Source organism: Cetorhinus maximus, unplaced genomic scaffold, assembly GCF_964194155.1.
Source record: "Cetorhinus maximus unplaced genomic scaffold, sCetMax3.hap1.1 HAP1_SCAFFOLD_325, whole genome shotgun sequence".
Classification (NCBI taxonomy): Eukaryota; Metazoa; Chordata; class Chondrichthyes; order Lamniformes; family Cetorhinidae; genus Cetorhinus; species Cetorhinus maximus.
The window spans coordinates 122,777-143,647 of record NW_027596275.1 but is presented as its reverse complement, the minus strand read 5'-3'; the positions used below and the strand labels follow the sequence as shown (position 1 = coordinate 143,647).

General features: G+C 46.3%; 1 protein-coding gene across 3 annotated transcripts in view; it reads right to left on the bottom strand.

The window, feature by feature from the left end:
• Positions 1-814: 814 nt before the first annotated feature.
• The window catches only part of LOC144673292 (sodium-coupled neutral amino acid transporter 7-like), a 31,098-nt gene continuing 11,041 nt past the window's right edge, over positions 815-20,871 (bottom strand). For 2 of the 3 annotated variants that reach the window (XM_078535204.1, XM_078535205.1), the window contains exons 5-11: positions 20,298-20,396; positions 18,873-18,930; positions 14,642-14,756; positions 10,886-11,033; positions 7,631-7,824; positions 6,966-7,020; positions 815-5,027 (exon numbers count right to left, since the gene is read on the bottom strand). In XM_078535204.1, coding sequence (XP_078391330.1) covers positions 4,925-5,027; positions 6,966-7,020; positions 7,631-7,824; positions 10,886-11,033; positions 14,642-14,756; positions 18,873-18,930; positions 20,298-20,396 — 772 coding nt within the window. In that variant the 3' untranslated portion in view covers positions 815-4,924. The remainder of the gene's footprint in view (positions 5,028-6,965; positions 7,021-7,630; positions 7,825-10,885; positions 11,034-14,641; positions 14,757-18,872; positions 18,931-20,297; positions 20,397-20,871) is intronic. The other variant, XM_078535206.1, reaches the window with a different exon arrangement.

Below are 20,871 nucleotides of genomic sequence, written 5' to 3'. Positions count from 1 at the left end.
ATATTAACATGTCCTCGGAATCAGGCTCCTCCTCTCAGCCCAGTGGAAACCCTTGGACAGGGAGGCTCATAGTAGAGTCTGGAACAGGGCCCTGCACACACAGGAAATCCTCCTCAGCCCAGCCTGGGGCCCTGCACGCACACACGGAGTCCCACCCTCAGCCCAGATTGGTGCTGTTGCTATTTTGAGGTAAAAATCCCATTTTGGAATGTGGCTTCTTTTGTAATCTAAAGATTGCTAATCATTGGAATGTCCAAAGCAATCAGTTTCCTTAGGGAGCTTTTTAATCAATCTTTCAAGATAAATGTTAAAGATGATTGTTAACAAATGTCACACTGCTGAATAAACTCACTGCTTTCTCCAGAAAATGACTTTTGATGCTTTTATTACACAAGTTCTTCCCTGTATGGTGAAAACAGCTGTGTTCAGCTCCCCGTGAGCAGGCGAGTGTTCCACTGGGGCCTCTGAGGACCCCCTACAGGGCTTTACCGTGAGCGAGGGTACCTCCCCCCACCAGGCCTCCTTGCGGGGGGTCGAGGCCCCTACAGAGGGTCAGGCTGAGCTGCAGCACTGTTCCCCTACAGCAGATGCAGCAAGGCATTCAAATCTCTGATGACTTGAGAACTGGAAGATCCCACCCAGTGGGTTCATTCATTCTCTTCTGTTTAATTATAAAAATATCAGAGGGAGGGAAAAGGCTGTTTGACTAACAGTCATAATCCCCCAAATAGGCAATGGAGATAGTTTGATTTCTGTTTGGTTTGGTGGAAGACTGGTCATCTCAGGTGACCAATGTGTGGGGATTTCTTAACACACTCTGCTTATTGGAAAAGGTCAGCTGATGAACAAGAGCAAATCATTCAACAGGGAACCTCAGAAGTACTTTTGAAGTGTAGTCACAGTTGAAATGTAGGATAGCTGACAGTAAGTTCCCACAAACAGGTCATGACTGGATAATCTGTTTTGCTGTTTGAGGAATAGATGTTACTTAGGACGCCAGAGGGCCCCTGCTCTTCTTTAAATAGTGCTATGGATTTTTTTTTATACCCACCCGAGGGCAGATAAGGCCTTGGCTTAATTTCACATCCAAAAGACAGCACCCCCAACAGTATAGCATTCCTTCAGTACTGCAATGTACTGTCAGCCTGGGTTACGCGTTTGTCCTTCAAGGTGACACTGAACCAACAATTCCCAGAAATATCTACTCTAAACATAAAAGCACCAAATAATCAGGGGTTAGGGAAAGACAACGCTAACATTTCCTCCCAGACAGCCAGACCACATGACCTACTCCTACCCTGAACACCAGCTTGGCTATGCCTCCTGCTTGCTCAGACTCAAAATGCCTCTTGCACTTAAAAGTAACCTCAGCTCTTTTCTGCCACAATCGTATATGCAAGAAAACTATATGGACGACTCAGGGCAACCCGTGTGAATATTATGGTATTGATGGCAGGTATTGATGAACCAAACTCTGGACCCAGTTTGATCATAATGGGCATCGACAATAAACCTCAGCCAATCTGGATCCCCTCTCTCCTACCTCCAACTCCTGGCTCAATGTGATGAAATAATGTGACAGAATCTGAATCATTGAGTGCTCAGCGTTTATTGAAGTCAGACATGGTGGAATGGTACGAGATGGGTCCTGGGTGACTGTTAAACAAGAATCACTGCATTAATGAGGCCCATTGGTTCAGTTTATTCATGCACAGAGCTCAGGTTGAAGAGCCCAGACTCTCTCCTCGACGCTTAACATTGTGTTGACAGCCAGAGTTACACATCCTGATCACTATCCAATGCCCCATTCAGGAAACTGCACAAAGGAACAGGCCTGCCACAGTCAAATACCTTCGCTACATTCACTACCCAGGTACTGTTACAGGTTAGGTAATGAGGAAGGTCAGTGGCCATGAATCCAAAGTCTCAACTAGCAGGGGTGCCTCGAGAAGGGACGGGGAAATGTAAGCTAAACTCGTCCTTTGAGTGTCCCAGTGTTACCTCCACTCGGAGAGGTTAGATCCAAATTTTCAGGAATTTCTCTCCCTTCAGATATTTCCCCTCAGGGGACACATTTTCATATAATACCTTCATATAAAAACCTCACATACAAGGAGTTACCTTTGATGCACAGTATATTAACATCAGGTCACATCACAGCTTATTTTACACATAACCAAATCCTTCCAACTGTAATGGGTAAATAACTGGTGGTTGATGAAAGACTGTTACCCAGGACACCAGGGCTGCCACATGAGGTACTGCATTCAGCTGGAACAGGGTAGATGGAGCCTCACCTGAAGAGCATCAACCTCGACACTGCATCACTCACTCAGTTCTTACGGAAGTCTTGGCCTAGATTAGTCTCGAGTAACACTTTCCAGCAGTAGATAGTAGTCAGGAACCCTGGTCTCCCTCCTTCACCCAGTCCATGGAAAACTACTTGCATTTATATAGCACCTTTAACTAGCAAAACATGCCAAGGTACTTCACAGGAGCGATGATCAGACAAAATCTGAGTAACACCAGAAGAGATTAGGATAGGTGACTGAAGGCTTGGTCAAAGAACACGTGAAAGAGTGTCTGAAAACGAGGGAGAGGGGCAGGGAGGTTTAGGGACGGAATTCCAGAGCTCAGGGTCCAGACAGAAGACATGGCCGCCAATGAAAGGGCAAAGGAAATCGGGCATGGGCAAGAGGTCAGAATTGCAGTACAAATATCTCAAGGTGGGGAGGGGTATTGGGCTAGAGGAGGATACAGAGAAAGGGAATTGCTATGGAGGAACTCGATGCTCAGGTATCTCTCAGCCATGGCTGCGATTGCTTAACTCAGTGCAGACCAACGATTGAGCCTTGTGGTGTGTGCGCTGATTCACAGCCCAGTTAAGGCAGTTATCACTGCAGTATAAGCAAGTATTCTCTCAGTACAGTATATTTTTGAAGAAAGTGGATCTAGTGAAAAATGTAAATTTTACAAAAAGTTGAGAACCATTAGACAGCAGCAGTGATTTTCATTATCAAACACAGTCACACAGTGGTACAGATACAGGCTGGCTGAGTGTTTCAGAGGACAGGCTTCACTGAAACAGGGGAGAGCGGGTTACAGCTGCCAACCCGAACCCACCATCTGCAACCTGGAATTAGTGGCTGGCAAGCTGCCTGATTCTGCCATTAAACCAACCCTGTCCTACAGCTCAACAGCTGTGAATCAGAGCTTCTTCCCTCTGTCAATCATTTCAGCAGTGCCCTCCCTCCCCAGCTGTGGGAGAAATGGACAGCAACCAGGTCAGTAAAGACCATCCTGAGATTTCGGCAAAGGATTTGCTTTGCACAGCCTTCCTGCCCCTCCAATGAATATTTTTAAGGCTGAGTTAGATAGATTCTTAATTAACAAGGGACTCAAAACAGTATAGTGAGTAGAGGGGAAAGTAGAGTTGAAGCCAAAATCAGATCAACTGTAATTTTATCAAATGGCAGAGCAAGCTCAAGGGGCTGAATGCTCTTAATTCATATGCATGTAATATCAACCTTGGGGCAACACTGGTGAAACGTAGCAACAACAGCTGCTCAGGAGCTGCCTGATGCTGTCGCTAAGGATAGAAGGTGACTGGTGACTGGGAAAGAGGAATCAGGAAAGTTTCTTTTTATTTGTTCACGGGATGTGGGCTTCACTTGCTGGGTCAGCATTTACTGCCCATCACTAATTCCCTGGAGAAGGCGGTGCTGAGCTGCCTTCTTGAACCGCTGCAGTCCCTGTGGATGTATGTTCAGTTATACTGAACATTATAGCTCAGGGCACTGGGTGTTAACAGGATGAGTTGGACATCAGACTCCCCAGTTGTTCTAGAGGGAAATCCCTTCTGAAGAGCCTGTTCGAACCTCAGCTACTGACCAAAACTGCAACAAGCTGCATAAAGAGCTCGATAAATAAACAGTAGCCCAACACAGTAACACACAGGGCAGAGTTAGTGTCACCAGATTTGTGAAAGCCAGAGTTAGTAATGGGCTCAGGGAGGGAGAGGATGTTCATGTGCTTGGTGTTTCAGTGAGAGCTGGGCCCATTCTCAACTGCACTATTTTATTGCTGCCAGAATGGCCACAAGATTCAGACAGAAACTGTTATGTTAAAAATCTCACCATAAAGAGCAATCGTTTACAAAGTTTTCACCAACATCATCACATCCACACTTGTAACACACAGACACAGGAGTACAATGCTGTGCTCAGACATAGGTAAAGGTCACGGTTCAACCACAAGCTTAAATAAGGTGACCTGAAACTCACCCATTCCAGCTCAGTCCTGATCAACAAAGCTCAAATCATGCAGTGTGCCTCACCAGTTGGGAATGAGAGACATCCTGCCAGACAAAAAGATAAACCACATTCTGGAGAGAGAATTGTCAGCACCGTAGTCCCAGGATCAAGAACAGAAACAGGAGTCACACAAACTGCTGGCCATGCAGTTGGAAACCGAGAGGTCACACTGAACCAGGTCTTCAGGGGAGAGGAGGGGGTGCTGGGGAGACACCCTAAAGTCTCCTGCGACAACAGCACCTGCTGCATAGCAGTGACGGTGGAGTGTCTGAAAAATGTGCTGCCCCATTGCTTCAGCTACACCCTGGACAGCTGCAGAGTAAACAGGACCCTGAGAAAAAAAAACTGACGAACGAACGTTTGAGTGTCAGAATCACCCGGACTGTAACACTCATAAGCAGGAAGTACCAGAGCACAGAGATTATTGCAGAATCTGATCGTGCCATGGCAGACGCTGTTCTAGCCGTGTCTCAGCTCACAGGCCAGGCAGAGTCTCTGTAAACGTTGTACTGATGATACAGTTCAGTTCCCTTAAGACTGGGTCAATTAGCCACCAAGCCTCTTGTGTAAAATATTAAAGGAGGTGAAGAGAAAGCCTGCAGGGTCTGTGGTCATTTATGTACGTCCTGGTAGATAGAGTTCGCCGTGCTCTGGCCAAAGATGAAAGCTCCCATACACACCATGAGGATCCCACAGAGCACTAACGCCCACCAGCTGGAGTGAGACAGAGAAAATCATCCCATTAGTGAACAGAAACTCATCACCAGAAAACCAGAATAAAACAGAAGCTAATAAACGGTCAAGCAGACAAAGTAATGAATGGAGTTATTCAAATATATCCCACCTTTTGACACAGGTTTCTCTCTTTTCAGCGTAGAAGCAGCAACTCCTCAGACACTGGAGCAGTCTGTGCCCACACGCAGCAAGGCACGGACAATATCCAGGTTTGGGCCGAGAAGTGACAAGTAACATTTGTGCCACACAGGAGCCAGGCAATGACCATCTCCAACAAGAGAAAATCCAATCATCTCCCCTTGACATTCAATAGCATTACCATCACTGAATCCCCCACTATCAACATTCTGGGGGCTTACCATTGACCAGAAACTGAACTGCAGTAGTGATATAAATTCAGCAGGCAATAAGAGCAGGCTGGGAATTCTGCAGCAATTTTTTTTTTATTCATTCACAGGATGTGGGCTTCGCTGGCTGGGCCAGTATTTATTGCCCATCCTAACTGCCCTTGAGAAGGTGGTGGTGAGCTGCCTTCTGGAACTGCTGGAGTCCATGTGGTGTAGGTACACCCACACTGCTGTTAGGAATGAGTCACCACCTGACCTCCCACAGATTCTACAAGTATGAGTCGAGAGTGTGGATGCTCAAATGAGTGCAGTTCCAACAACACTCAAGAAGCTCGACAGAATCCAGAACAATGCAGTCCACATGATTGACACCCCATCCACCACCATAGGCATTCATTCCCTCCAACCTTGATGCACAGTGGCAGCAGTGTGTACCATCTACAAGATGCACTGCAACTCACCAAGGCTCTGTCGACAGCACCTTCCAAACCCATGACCTCTACCATCCAGGAGGACAAGGGCAGCAAATGCATGCCACCACCTGGAAGTTCCCCTCCAAGCCACTCAGCATCCTGACCTGGAAATATATCACTGTTCCGTCACTGTCGCTGGGTCAAAATCCTAGAACTCCCTCCCTACATCACATGGACTGCAGCAGTTCAAGAAGCTATCTCACCACCACCTTCTCAAAGACAATTAGGGATGGTCAATAAATGTTCACCTAGCCAGTGACGTCGACATACAAAATACAGTAGAGGTGTCAAACAGTTATTTTGTGTTTGCCTTTACATTAGAAGACAAAAAAAATGCCAGAAGTGGTGGGGAACTGAGGGTCAAAGGAAAATGAGGAATTATTTGTAATTATTATTAAAGAAATAGTACTGGATAGTACTGGAGATGTTAACGTGACTAAAAGTTGACAAATCCCCAAGACCTGATGGCCTACACCCTCGGCTTGTAAAATAGATAGCTGCAGAAATAGTGGATGTGGTTATGATTTTCCAGAATTCTCCAACTCTAGAAAGTTCCCAACAGATTGGAAGTTAGCAAATGTGATGTTGCTATTCCAGAAAGGGAGAAAACAGGGAACTATAGGTCAGTTAGCCTAACAGGGAACATTCTCCAGAGTCCTCTTGCCAACCAGTCAGCGCACTCTTCTCAAGCAGTAAAAATTGCTGTTCCCTTCACAATTGGTATAGACCCCTCCCCCAGTCTACAATCCAAATATACCCCTCACCCCCAATCCACAATCCCAATAGAACCCTCCCCCAGTCTACAATCCCAAAAGATCCCTGCCCTCCCAGTCTACAATCCCAATAGACCCCTGCACCACCCCCCAGCCCACAATCCCAATAGACCCTGCCCCTGCCAGCCCACAGTCCCATTAGAGCCCTATCCCTAGTCCACAATCCCAATAAGCCCCTCACCCAGTCTACAGTGCCAGATTCCTTCAAATGAAACAGCTGTCAGTTTGTCCAAAGTATAATCATTTTATATACTCCACATCTCCCAGTCGGCACAAAATAGAAATTCAGCTAACGACAGTGGATTTTACGACCAGGGTGTTTACCTGGCAGAGTCGACATGCTGGATTTCCGCAAGTTTTGCTTCAATCAGACAGAGTCCTAAACACAGAGAATACTACATTAATGAGAGTACAGACAAAATCTGTTTCTTCTGTCCCTTCAGGCAGTGCATTCCCAATCACAACAATACACTGTCATAGAAATCTCATTCCACAGGGAGTTGCAGCCTGGCATTGACACTGCAGCCCTGACCCCAGTAACCTGCCAGTTAAAAGTCAACCATATGTCTGTGAGTTTGGAGTCACATGTAGGCCAGACCGGGTAGGGATGACAGATTTCCTTCCCTAAAGGGTATGAGTGAAGCAGGTGGGTCTTTACAATGATGCAACGGTTTCATGGCCACCATTACTGAGACTAACTTTTATTTCCAGATTTTTATTTAATTAATTGAATTTAAATTCCTCGTCCCTGTGGTGGGATTTGACTTCATGCCTCTGGGTTAGTTCAGCACTAACATAACCACTATGCTATTGCAATCCCCCTGCTCTAGCTCCACAGCCATCTCTGCACACAGACACTGGGAAGAGAACATCACACCATGCCCGTTTGCCCCTGACCCTTCAGGGGCTCCCTTCCCTGTCTGTCACCCCAGAGCTACCCGCCAACTTCGCTTAATCACCTCCCCACCCCACCCCAGCGAATCATGCACCTGGGAAGACGAGGATGAAGCAGGCAGCCAAACCTCCAATCACAGAAATCACTTTCCCAATGTCTGGAATGAAAAGTGCCAGCACCAAGGTCAGGAAGAACCAGGTCAGGGTCTGCAGCACCCGGCGGCGCCTCTCCCGTGTCATGTCGACATCCTCACCCTTGTAACGAAGCCAAAGGCCCTCAATCACCGCCCTGGATTGGAGAAACAGGAAGCACAAAGTCAGAGACAGAGGGGGGAGGGACGGGGGTGGCCAAAGGGGAAGGGGAAAGAGGGCCCCAGAGTTGGGGGGGAGGGAGTGGGGGGGGAGAAGAGCCCCCCCACACACAGAGAGCTCATTGAGCCTCTCCATGTGTGGATACATCCTGACAACACACTGGGCTCATTTATCACCAGCACTGACCAGGAACAGCCATGGACTAGCTGCTGGGGTGCTGCATGCCCTGCGGGGTTTTTTTTTGGCCGGGGAGGGGTGGTGGTGTCTACATGCCCTGGTTTTCTGGGGGTGGAGGGGGGCCAGGTTTTGTGCCCCCGAGGCAGGCTGTGTGCCCAGGGGTGGTCGGGGGGGGGGGGGGGGGGTGCTGCACCTTTCCCCTTCTTAGTCCATTCCACCTTTCCTGAAGGTGGACTCCTGTCCGGGGTACAGCCCCAGTCTCACGCTCAGTCCAAATGGCCACACAACCGTGATTCTAACATGGGAACGGGGGTTCTCCTGAGACACACAGCTAACCCCCCACATTTGCTGCAGAAATCCCCCTAGCCTAGAACAGAGTGTTACAGAGCAGCAATTCCAATCAGAACACCCAGCCAGAGAGACTCTCAACTCTTCCATTGCTGCAGCAACTGGTTTATGAACAATTTCAAGTTGTTCCTGCCAGCGTAACCAGTTACATACTAGTTTGCTGAGGGCACAATATCAGGAGGCAGAGTGCGCTGTATGGACGGTTTTCAAAATGGTGAGAAGTCAGGAACTGTGAACAGAGATTTAGGGAACTAGGTACAGAACATACTAAAGAAACTAGTAGCGAGGTAGAGGACCCAATCAGAAAGGGGTTGCAAATGAATGGGGACCCTTTCTTCAGAATTGGCCAATTGATCTTGGAGAGGAAACGGGCTGACCAAGACACCACGAAAATTATCTAGGAGCCATGAAAATGGAATATTAATGGTTTCGAACTGGGCCAATGACGGGTAGCCGTCGGTTTAGCAGGCACGAAAGAGAATGTTAATGAGCCAATATATATTTTGCCTGTCTTCCCATTGTGTGTGTGTAAACTGCTCTGTATCTCTCACTGCTTAACCAAGTGAGACATGCATATGCAGAAAGTTGGAACTAAATAAGCAATGAATTCTTTAGCTTAATTCATTTATTGCTTAAATGTACTGTTTCTCGGAAGTAGAAATCGCCTCTATCTGGTGAAGAGCTGATGGGGTTATTCACCAACTACTTCACCTCAAGGCTCTCACTCCCCCTGTTACCAAGGGTAACAGAATGGTGGATATTCCCTCAGTAAGGACTGGAATGGAAAAGTGAGAAAGCGATTATTTACAGTTTTATGTAAGCTTCTGGTCAGACTCCATATGGAATAGCTGTGCTCAGATCTGGGCACCTCACCTCTAGAAGGAGATATTAGCTTTGGAAGGGAGTGCAGTGCAGATTCAGCAGAATGATACCCAGACTGAAAGGGTTAAATAAGGACAGGTTCCATAAACCATCCTGTGGCATTGCATGGTGCATCTGATCGGGGTGGAAATTTTAAATTAAATTTAAATTTTAAAATTAATAAAACATAGCCACAGAAGTAGTTGAAACCAGTTGACAGTATTTTTTTATTCATGGGACGTGAGCATCGCTGGCTAGGCCAGCATTTATTGTCCATCCCTAGTTACCCTGGAGAAGGTGGTGGTGCGCTGCCTTCTTGAATCACTGCAGTCCATGAGGTGTAGGTACATCCACAGTGCTGTTAGGGAGGGAGTTCCAGGATTTTAACTCAGTGACAGTGAAGGAACGGTGATATATTTCCAAATCAGGATTGTATGTGGCTTGGAGGGCAACTTCCAGGTGCTGGTGTTCCCATCTATCTGCTGCCCTTATCCTTCTAGATGGTAGTGGTTGTGGGTTTTGAAGGTGCTGTCGAAGGAGCCTTGGTGAGTTACTTTAATGGCAGGGTAATGCTAATGATATACACCCCATCATAGCAGGGATCAGACAAACACCTTTCCCCCACACTAGCTATAATACAGGTCACATTGGTGTATTACATGCGAAAGGTTGGGGTCTGTAATGAGAGGGTCTATGATGAGAGGATCTGTAATGAGATCCCTCATTTGTTCTCATGGAGGTGTTTAACATGACTAAAGGGTTTCATAGATGAAGGGGCTGTCTTAGGAAGAAAGGTTGGACAGGTTGGGCCTGTATCCACTGGGGTTTAGGAGAATGAGTGTTGATCTCATGGAAACATATAAGATCCTGAGGGGATAAAAGCAAAATACTGCAGATGCTGGAAATCTGGAACAACTTAACAGGTCCGGCAGCAGTGGAGAGATAAACTGAGATAACATTTCGAGTCTGTATGACTCTTCTTCAGAGCCATATGGACTTAAAACTTTAACTGTGTCTCCCTCCACAGATGCTGAGAAGATCCTGAGGGGACTTGACAGGATGGGTGCTTCCCTTTGTGGGAGAGACTAGAACTTGGGAATATAGTTTAAAAATAGGGGCCTCCCATTTAAAAACAGAAATGAGGGGGAATATTTTCTCTTATAGTTAGTCTGTGGCCCCACAGGGTGGCAGAGGCAAGGTCACTGAATATTTTTAAGACTGAGTTAGATAGATCTTGATTGACAACAGAGTCAAAGGTAATAAATGGTAGGTGGAAAGTGGAGTTGAGGCCACAATCAGATCAGCCATGATCTTACTGAATGGCAAAGCAGGCTCGAGGGGCTGAATGGCCTACTCCTGCTTCTAATTAGTACGCTCGTATGAAACTGTAATGGAGCTCTGAAACTCGCTTTCCAAAACAGCTGTTAAAGCTTTTCAAAATTCAAAACAGATTGAGAGATTTTTGTTGGTGAGTGGATGGAGTTAAGATACAGGTCAGCCGTGACCTAACAGGCTCAAGGCGCTGAATGGTCTCCTCTGCTGAGCCCCGATTTCAGCAGCAAAGGTGCTAATCGAGGAGTGAGCATGGTTACCAAGCCTTTGTCTCATTTGCAGCCCTCTTTCCCACTCCCGGGCCCAGACAGAAGCCTTACCTGCCGCAGAAGTGAAGGATGGGGTAGGATGTGAGCACACAAAGGATGATAGAGGCGCGTGCAATGGTAACAGCGATATCGTTTGATGGGTAGGACAGCAATACATCAACATTCACACTGGATCCAAACGTCAGGAAACCACAGACTCCTGGAGAGAGACATTCCATCAGGAAACAGCAAGCTGTCGTACCCACACGCCTTGGGAACAAGTACAGGGAGGCCACTGGGGCCAGATTTAGACACCCTGCACAGATCACTGATACATAGGCACTTCAATTAAAAATAAAACACATGATCTGAGTGACTAAAGTCCCATCAAACACTCCCAGGACAGGTACAGCACAGGGTTAGATGCAGAGTAAAGCTCCCTCTACACTGTCCCCATCAAACACTCCCGGGGCAGGAACAGCACAGGGTTAGATACAGAATAAAGCTCCCTCTACACTGTCCCCATCAAACACTCCCAGGGCAGGAACAGCACGGGGTTAGATTCAGAGTAAAGCTCCCTCTATACTGTCCCCATCAAACACTCCCAGGACAGATACAGCACGGGGTTAGATACAGAGTAAAGCTCCCTCTACACGGGCCCAACTCTCCCAGGACAGGTACAGCACAGGGTTAGATACAGAGTAAAGCACCCTCTACACTGTCCCCATCAAACATTAACAAGGGGGTTAAAGGTTATCAGGGGTAGGCAGGAATGTGGAATTGAGGGCACAGTCAGATCGGCAATGATCTCATTGAATGGCGGAGGAGGCTCGACAGGCTGAATGGCCTACTCCTGCTCCTAATTCGTATTTGTTTGAATATGACTCCATCATATTCGCCTTGAAATGTTAACTCTGTTTCTCTCTCCACAGGTGCTGCCAGATCGGCTGAGTATTTAGAGCAGTTTCTGCTTTTATTTCAGACCTTCATCATCTGCAGTATTTTGCTTTTAGTTGTGTACAATCCTCCAAAGTTCACTTGATTTGGGAACCATTCCTTTAGATTGGAAGATTGTGAATGTCACACTGCTAAAGAAAGAAAGCGGAACCAGGGAATTTTAGACCAATTAGTCTAACTTGTAAGGTTGAGAAATTATTGAGCCTAGAATTAAGGATAGAGTGACTGAATACCTTGAAAATTTTTTGCTGATCAGAGAGGGCCAACATGGATTGGTAAAGGGTGGGTCACGCCTGATGATTTGGATTAAAATTTTTGAAGAGATGACTAAAGTAGTGGACAGGGGAATGTCTGTGGATGTTATTTATATGGACTTCCAGAAGGCACTTGATAAAGTTTCTCATTAGAGACTATTAGTTAAAGATAGGCCTCTTGGAATTGAAGGCAAACTGCTGACCTGGTTCTGAAATTGGTTGAGTAGCAGGAAGCAGAGAGTAGGGATAATGGGCAGCCACACTAATTGGCAAGATGTGACTGGTTGCGTCCCACAAGAATCTGTGCTGGGCCTGAACTATTCACGGTATTTATTAATGGCTTAGATGATGGGACAGAAAGCCACATGTCCAAGTTTGCCAATGACACAAAAACATGCAGCTTTGTAACGAGTGTTGATGAAGGCATAAAATTACAAAAAAAACTATCAATTGATTCGATGAATGGGAAAAACTGCGGCAAGTGGATTTCAGTGTCGACAAATACAAGGTCATCCACTTTGGGTCGAAAAAGGACAGAGCAGGGTACTTTCCAAATGGTGAAAAGCTAGAAACAGGTTTGAGTTCAGATACCTAGATCATAAAAATAATCAAAATGCTAATGGAATACTGGCCTCGAGATCTAGAGGACTAAAATGCAAGCTTCAGCTATATAAAAACCTGCTTAGTCCACACCTGGAGTTACTGTGAGCTGTCCTGGACACCACACCTTAGGAAGGATATACTGGCCTTGGAGGGAGTGCAGTGTAGATTTATCAGAATAATACCTGGACTCCAAGGGTTAAATTGCAAGGGCAGATTACATAAACTAGAGGTAAATTACACGGAATTTAGAAGATTAAAGGCTGATTTAATCGATGTTTACAAAATACCAAGGGAACAGATAGGGTTAATGGTGAGAAACTATTTCCTGTGGCTGGGGAGTCTAGAACTAAGGGGGGCCTAGTCAAAAAATTAGAGCCAGGCCTTTCAGGGGTGAAATTAGGGCCATCAGCACACAGAGTGGTAGGTGTTTGGAACCCTCTTCCACAAATGCCAATTGTTGGGAGATCAATTTTGCTAACCAAAAGGATACTTAGCAAAGTGGGGTACATGGAGTTAGGTTGCAGATCAGCCATAACCTCACTGAATGGCAGACAGACTCGAGGCACTAAATGGCCACCTCCTGCTCCTATGTTCAACATCTCAACAACGTCTCAGGCTCAATAGCACCATCTACTGCGCCAGTACTAATTCCCACACACTCTGCGCCACCCGATGCCCCATCAAGCAAATTGCTAATTTAAGGACCTAAGTGAACCTCGTTGTCAAGTAGAAATTGGGGTAAGAATGGCCAGACTCATTTCACGGAGGCCCCTGCAGCCGGGCAGGGAAATGTTCATCCCAACAGCCTGGACTGGATTTGAACTCAAGTCCCAAAGGTGAAAGGGAAACCTGCTCCACCTCTGACCTCCAAATCAAGGCAGCAAGTCTGAAATTAGAAGAAATTTCCTCCAAATAAACATTGGAAAAGCAGAAGCCATTGTGTCCTTCAGCTTTACCACAAACTCCATTCCTCAGCCAGACTCTATCCCTCTCCCTGATAACTGGCGCTGAACCAGACCATTAGCTACCTTGGCATTCTATTTGCTAGAGATGAATTTCTGTCCAATATCTTCTCCATTACCAAGAATGCCTACTTCCACCTCTAATATTTTCTAACTCCATCTCTGCCTCATTCCATCTTCATACCTTAGTTATTTCTAGATTTGACTATTCCAACACGTTTCTGTCAGCTCTCACATCTTCCACCCTCCATAAACCTGAACTCATCCAAAACTCTGCTTTCCATATCCTCTCATATCTAGTCCTGTTCATCCATTATCCCTGTGCTCACTGACCTACAATGGTTCCCAGTCAAGTACCACCTCAATTTTAAGATTTTCACCCTTATTTTCAAATCCCTCTATGGCCACCTCCCTCCCTAACTCTGTAATCTCTTGCAGCCCCACAACCATCCGAGATATTGGTGTTCCTTTAATTCTGGCCTCTGTGCATTCCCCAGTTTAATCTCTTTTAATTGGCGGCTGTGCCTTCAGCTGCCTGGCTCCCAAGCTCTGGAATTCCCTCCCTAAACCCCTCTGCCCTTCCACCACGTTTCCCTCCTTTAGGATGCTCCTTAAAACCTACCCTTTTGACCAAGCTTCTGTTTATTTACCCTAATGTTGTCTTATGTGACTCACTGTATCAAATTCAGTTTGACAAAAGTTCCTGTAAAACACTTTGGGATATTTTACTATGCGGTGGTTGGTGGGTAAGAAAGATGACTTGCACTTCTATAGCTCCCATCACTACCATCAGAAGTCTCAAAGTGCTTTACAGCCAACAAAGTCTTCGAAAGGCGGCACCTCCAACAGTGCAGCACACTCTCAACACTGCACTGAAACGTCAACCTCAATTTTTGTGCTGGATTGGGACTTGAACTCATGGCCTTCCAACACAGGCTTCAGTGTTCCCAACTGAGCCATGGCTGACACACTATATAAATAAAGGTTGTTGTTTCTGTTGTTATAGCCAGCCCCGCCTCTCCCCCTCTGTGTAGCGGAAGTATGTGCCATACCTGTGCCTGTGTACACGAACAGACAGATCACCACAGCCGCTGTCACCACCCAGCCCCAACGCCGCACCGCTGGCCTCTCCATGCTGCTGAACACCGGAACACTGCTGACATGACACTGTCAAAAACAGGAAAGAAACTGGTGTAAGGATGGACAGGCAAGACTCAAAATTATTTATATATAAGGTGAAAGAACACTTATCAAAGAGTGCATCAGACACACAGCCCTTCCTGCCAAACCCTGGGCTCTGACAGATGCTGCTCCCGGAGTTGCAATAGTGATGTTCTATCACTGGGTGGTGATATTGCTCTTTATATCAACAAGATGGCCTCTTCAGTCTATTTGACCTGGTCCGCCCAGAACAACCCCATGTGTCCATTCCACCCACTGGCATTTATTAAGTGGATCTAGTGTCCTGTCTTGAATCACCTATCCCTGGATCCTCCTCATTGGAACATAACCTCCACCTGTAAACCCTGAGCCAGCTGACCCCTGAACCCCTCCCCTGCTGCCCTGTCACATCAGCTATCATTGAAAACTGCTCAAATTTCTCCGCTAATTGTTTTAAATCTGGTTATCGACCCTCCTGCCAATCGAAACAGCTTTTCCATCACAACTCCTCATAAATCCGAACACCTGCATAAAATCTTCCATTAATTTACTCTGTTCTAAGGAGAGAACTGTATTTTTTGTTATTTTATTTGTAAATGGGATGTTGGTGTTGCTGGTAAGGTCAAGGCCAGCATTTATTGCCTGTTTGCTCCTCCAGTCTCTCCAGATACCTGAAATCCCTCACCCCTAGTACCCTTCTAACAAATCATCTCCACACCCTCTCCAAGGTCTTGACATTCTTCCTTTAGTGTCCAGAATTGAACACAATACTCCAGCTGAGATCTAACCAGTGTTTCAGAAAGGTTGAGTTTAACTTCCTTGCTCTTGTACTCTCTGTGTAGAGGAAAGGATCCTGTATTCAAAGAAAGGCTTCAACTTACCTTACCGCCTTCAAAGGTTTGTGTTTGTACACGGACAGGTCTCTCTGTTCCTGCAACTCCTTCAGAATGGCACCATTTAGTTCATATTTCCTAATTCATCCTTCCAAAATGTGTCACTTCACACATTAACACATTAAATTTCATCAGACAGATCTGCCAATTTCACCAATGTAGTTTCTTTCATTCCTTCCTGGGATGTGGACATTTCTGGCAAAGGCAGTATTTACTGCCCATTGGTAATTACCCTCAAAAAAGTGGTGAGCTGCCACCTTGAACTGCTGCATGTGGTGTAGGAACACCCACAGTGCTGTTAGGAAGGGAGTTCCAGGATTTTGACCCAACGACAATGAAGGAACGGTGATATATTTTCAAGTCAGGATGGTGAGTGACTTGGAGGGGAACTTGCAGTTGGTGGTGTTCCCATGCATCTGATCTTGTCCTTATAGATGGGAGAGGTCGCAGGTTTGGAAGGTGCTAAGGAGCCTTAACGAGTTCCCGCAGTGCATCTTGTAGATGGTACACACTGCTGCTACTGTGCGTTAATGGTGGAGGGAGTGATGTGTAATGAGGTCAGGAGCTGAGTGGCCCTGGCGAAACCCAAACTTAGCACCAGTGAGCAGATTATTGCTGAATAAGTGTCACTTGATAGCACTGTCGACGACCCTTTCCATTGGATTTGTCTTTTTTTTTTTAAGTGTACAGGACATACCAGGACAATTTTCTACATAGCCAGGTAGAAGCCAGTGTTGTAGCTGTACTGGAACAGCTTGGCTAAGGGCGTGGCAAGTTCTACAGCACAAGTCTTCAGTACCACTGTCATGACGTCATCAGGGCCCATGGACTTTGATGCATCCATTAGGCTCAGCCATTTGGGGAAATCACGTGAAGTGAATCGAATTGCCTGAAGTCTGGCATCACTTTTAAACTGAAACTGTTCAATGTGGATGTTCAGAGACACTTGGGTGTACTCATACAGGGAACACAGAAATTCAGCATCTAAGTACAACAAACAATTAGGAAAGCAAATGGCATGTTGGCTTTTATGGCAAGGGGACTGGAATATGGGAATAAGGAAGCCCTGCTACAATTATACAGGGCTTTGGTGAGACTGCATCTGGAATACTGTGCGCAATTTTGGCCTCCAAGTCTAAGGAAGGGTATACTTTTATTGGAGGCAGTAGAACAAAAGTTCACTAGATTGTTCCCTGGGATGAGAGGGTTGTCCTATGATGAGGCCGAGTAAATTGGGTCTATATTCTGGAGCTTAGAAGAATGAGAGGTGATGGCATTGAAACATTCAAGATTCTGAAGGGGATTGACAGGGTAACTACTGAGGCTATTTCCCCTGGCTGGGGAATCGAACATGGGGGCACAGCCTCAGGATAAGGGGTCAATCATTTAGAATGGAGATGAGGGGAAATTTTTTTACTCAAAGGGTCGCGAATCTTTGGAATTTTTTACCCAAGAGGATTGTGGATTCTCCGTCACTGAATATATTCAAGACTGCGATTGACAGATATTTGATATTTCAGGGAATCCAGGGATATGGGGAGTGGGCAGGAAAGTGGAGTTGCGGTTGAAGATCAGCCACGATTGTACTGAATGGCGGAGCAAGCTCATGAGGCCAAATGGTCTTTCCGGCTCCTATTTCTGGCTCTTATCTGTGATGCTGTGCACCTCACGACAAGGTTGAGATGAATCATTCATTCAACACTTCTGGCTGAAGATTGTTGCAAATGCTTCAGCTTCGTCTTTTGCTCCAGCATGCTGGCCTTCCCCCATCATTAAGGATGGGGGTGTTCTTGGAGCTTCTTCCTCCGGTTAGTTGTTAATTTTCCACCACTGAATGAATATGGCAGGACTATTTGGTTTGGGGATCGCTTAGCTCTGTCCATCGCATGTTGTTTCCACACGCACATAGTCCTACGTTGCAGCTTCACCAGGTTGGCATCTTATTTTTGGGTATGCCTGGTGCTGCTCCTGGCATGCCCTCCTAACCTCTTCATTGAACCAGGGTTGATCCCCTGGCTTGATGGTAATGGTAGAGTGGGGGATATGCTGGGCCATGAGGTTACAGATTGTGGTTGAATACAATTCTGCTGTTGCTGATGACCCACAGTACCTCATGGATGCCCAGTTTTGAGTTGCTAGATCTGTTCGAAAACTATCCCATTTAGCACTGTGGTAGTGCCACACAGCACGATGGAGGGTATCCTCAGTGTGAAGCCGGGACTTTGTCTCCACAAGGACTGTGCAATGGTCACTCCTTCCGATGCTGTCATGGACAGTTGCATCTACAACAGGTAGATTGATGAAGATGAGGTCAAGTAGGTTTTTCCCTATTGTTGCTTCCCTCACCATCTGCTGCAGGCCCAGTCTAACAGCTACGTCCTTTAGGACTTGGCCAGCTCAGTCTGTGGTGGTGCTACCAGGCCACTCTTGGTGATGGACATTGAAGTCCCCCACCCAGAGTACATTCTTTATCTTTGCCGCCCTCAGTGCTTCCTCCAAGTGGTGTTCAACATGGAGGAGCACTGATTCATCAGCTGAGGCTGGGGGAAACAGCAGCACATGATAGTCAGCAGGAGGTTTCTTTATCTATGTACTCAGTCTAATTGAACAGGTGAATTCAGATGGATAAGGGATAGCAGAACTACAAGGAATACACTGGAAATACACAGGGAAAGAGTTAGGGAGCCATTTTCCACTCACTCCCATAATTAGAATCATGGTAATGGTTTGGTAACAGACCAACAAGACATGTGATGTTTACAGAGTTGCTCCAGTCCTTTAAAAGGGAACCTGACAACTCCTTAAGAGAAGGGGTCATTTCCAGTTTTTGATTAAATTTCCAGTGAGTTGAGATTGTGATATGCGCTACTACAATCTTAATTGTTTAATTGCCTTAGGGAGTTAGAGAGAAATTTCACAAAATTGTTCCCAAATTTCCCACATTTGACTGTAAGCTGTGACCAAGGAGGCACCACAGACAAATCCTAACCCGCCCTCACGGTCACTTTCCATAGGGAGTGTGGACCTCGGCTGCACCCAAAGACGTGAGGATCAATTCTCGCACCCACACTGTCAACGACTGCTGCTCCAGCTCAGATCACAAATCAAACTAACTCCTGTGTAACTAAACCTCAGCCATCATGGAGAGAGAGGGGAACCTTCATTTATAAAGATTGGGAGCAGGATCCAGGAGCACAGGAACACAGGGGACAGGGAGTAACATCAATACCTGAAAACCAAAGCAGATGGTTGGAATCGCATTAAACACGGCCATCCAGGAGGACGGGCTGAGGAGAAGGGGAGAAGAAAGGGTTAATATTACTGACAGCTCTACAAACCTTTTATAAAACTAGTACATTCTTCCCCCTCATTCTACATTCATTGCCTGACTCTGGACGATAAGAAATCAGACAACACTTTGGGGGTCTCATTGTCCTCAGTGCCCACTACAGGGCACAAGCTGGGCTCTTGTTCTCCAGTGTAATCACCCACATGCCCGCCACTCAAGTCGAGACAGCGTCCAGGCAAATGACTTGGCTAAGATCAGTAATTCAGGTTATGTAGAATCACCACACACACTATTCCTGCATAAAGGAGAGAACCGTGCCACTCATGGCATCAGGCCATTCGGCCCATTGCTGGTACTTTACTAGAACAACCCTAGACTACACCTGATGCTCTAGCCTCTCCCCACAGCCCTCTAATTTCCTGTTTCTATTATGCATCTGGTTTTACTTTAAAACATGCAATGGTTTCTGCCTCAAACAGTCCGTGTGCTAAAGCCTTCCATTTCCCAACAATCTGCGAAATAGATTTCTACCAGCCCCTCATCACTCAATGACTTCTTCTTTCCTCTTTCACAGGATATGGACATCGCTGACTAGGTCAGCATTTATTGCCCATCTCCAATTGCCCTTGACTGGTTTAAATTGATGACTCACCAGCCCCATGAAGAAATACTATTTACCTAATACTAACTAAACCCTTCTTCAACCTCAAACTGTCTGCCTCAAATGTTTCCCAGATTATGACAGTGATGAAAGTGGCTGTAAAGAGCTTTGAGACATTGGAAATTTGTGGAAGATGTGATATTCCCCCTCCCCACTTCAGTACAAGGCCATGTTGAAACCACATCACGCACACACCACCAGGTCAGCAGCTTTCATAATTCTGCCTGGGAAAACAATTTGTAGGCCCCACCCATCACCGGGGCTCCACTCGCCTGCGGCTTCATATCTCTCTGAGGCCTGGTTGACAGCCTCCCAGCTGCGAGGCATTGACCGAGCGGGACTGACCGCTTTTCCCACCTCCTCTTCTGGTAAGGAAATGCCTCTCCAAGGCAGGATTATCTCAGGTGCCTCAAAGCGAGAGGAAAGGTTCCAGTTAACACAACTACTGAGCCAATCCATCTAACTTGCCCCAAGGGTGATAGGGTAGGCCTCCATTTAGGAAATGTCCACAATGGACAAGACATGACTCTGTAGCCAATCATTCCATTGAGCAACAGCCCCATGAGTGTTCATGACCTCGGCACCATTGAAATCATGACCCAAGACCAAAAAGTCAATGAGCAACATGGGCAGGCCATACTGAAGAGTTTTTCTCAATAAATAAGCATCTGTGACAAGCTGGTCACTGAGCAGCCAACACTTACCGGGTTGGGATATCGCCGATATTGATACCTTGATCTGGCCAGATGTACTTAACGATAACTATGATGGTCACATACCAAGTCCCCAACACACTCAGGGTACTAAAGGCAGACAGAGAGAAAACAATCAAAACAGGTCCAACATTGGCTGTGTGCATCCTCCTATAGGGTAGGTGGCTAATGGGCTGCCTTAAATCCAAAGCTCCAACGGAAATTTTAGCTTTGAAGCGCTTCAACATCCCTTTACAAACTTGTTGGGCTGCTGTTGGAAGGAACGAAAGCTCTGAGGAATGATACACTTTGTATTTCAGATACCTCGGATTTGACAACTCTCAGAAATTCATCGTGACTGTCTCAATTTTTGAGCCTCATTCACGATCTCACAAATCTCACAATTTTGCTTTTTTCTAAACACAATCACCCATGGAGGCTGTGACTTCCCCCCACCCAAGGTTTACAGGGACAACAGTTCTGGCAGGTCAGGAGAGTCCAGCCTGGGATGCGTGCAGCTGACAACGATTACCCTTTCCAAGTAATCAGTTGGCTCATGCAATTGTTTGAAAACTGGGGTTGAGAA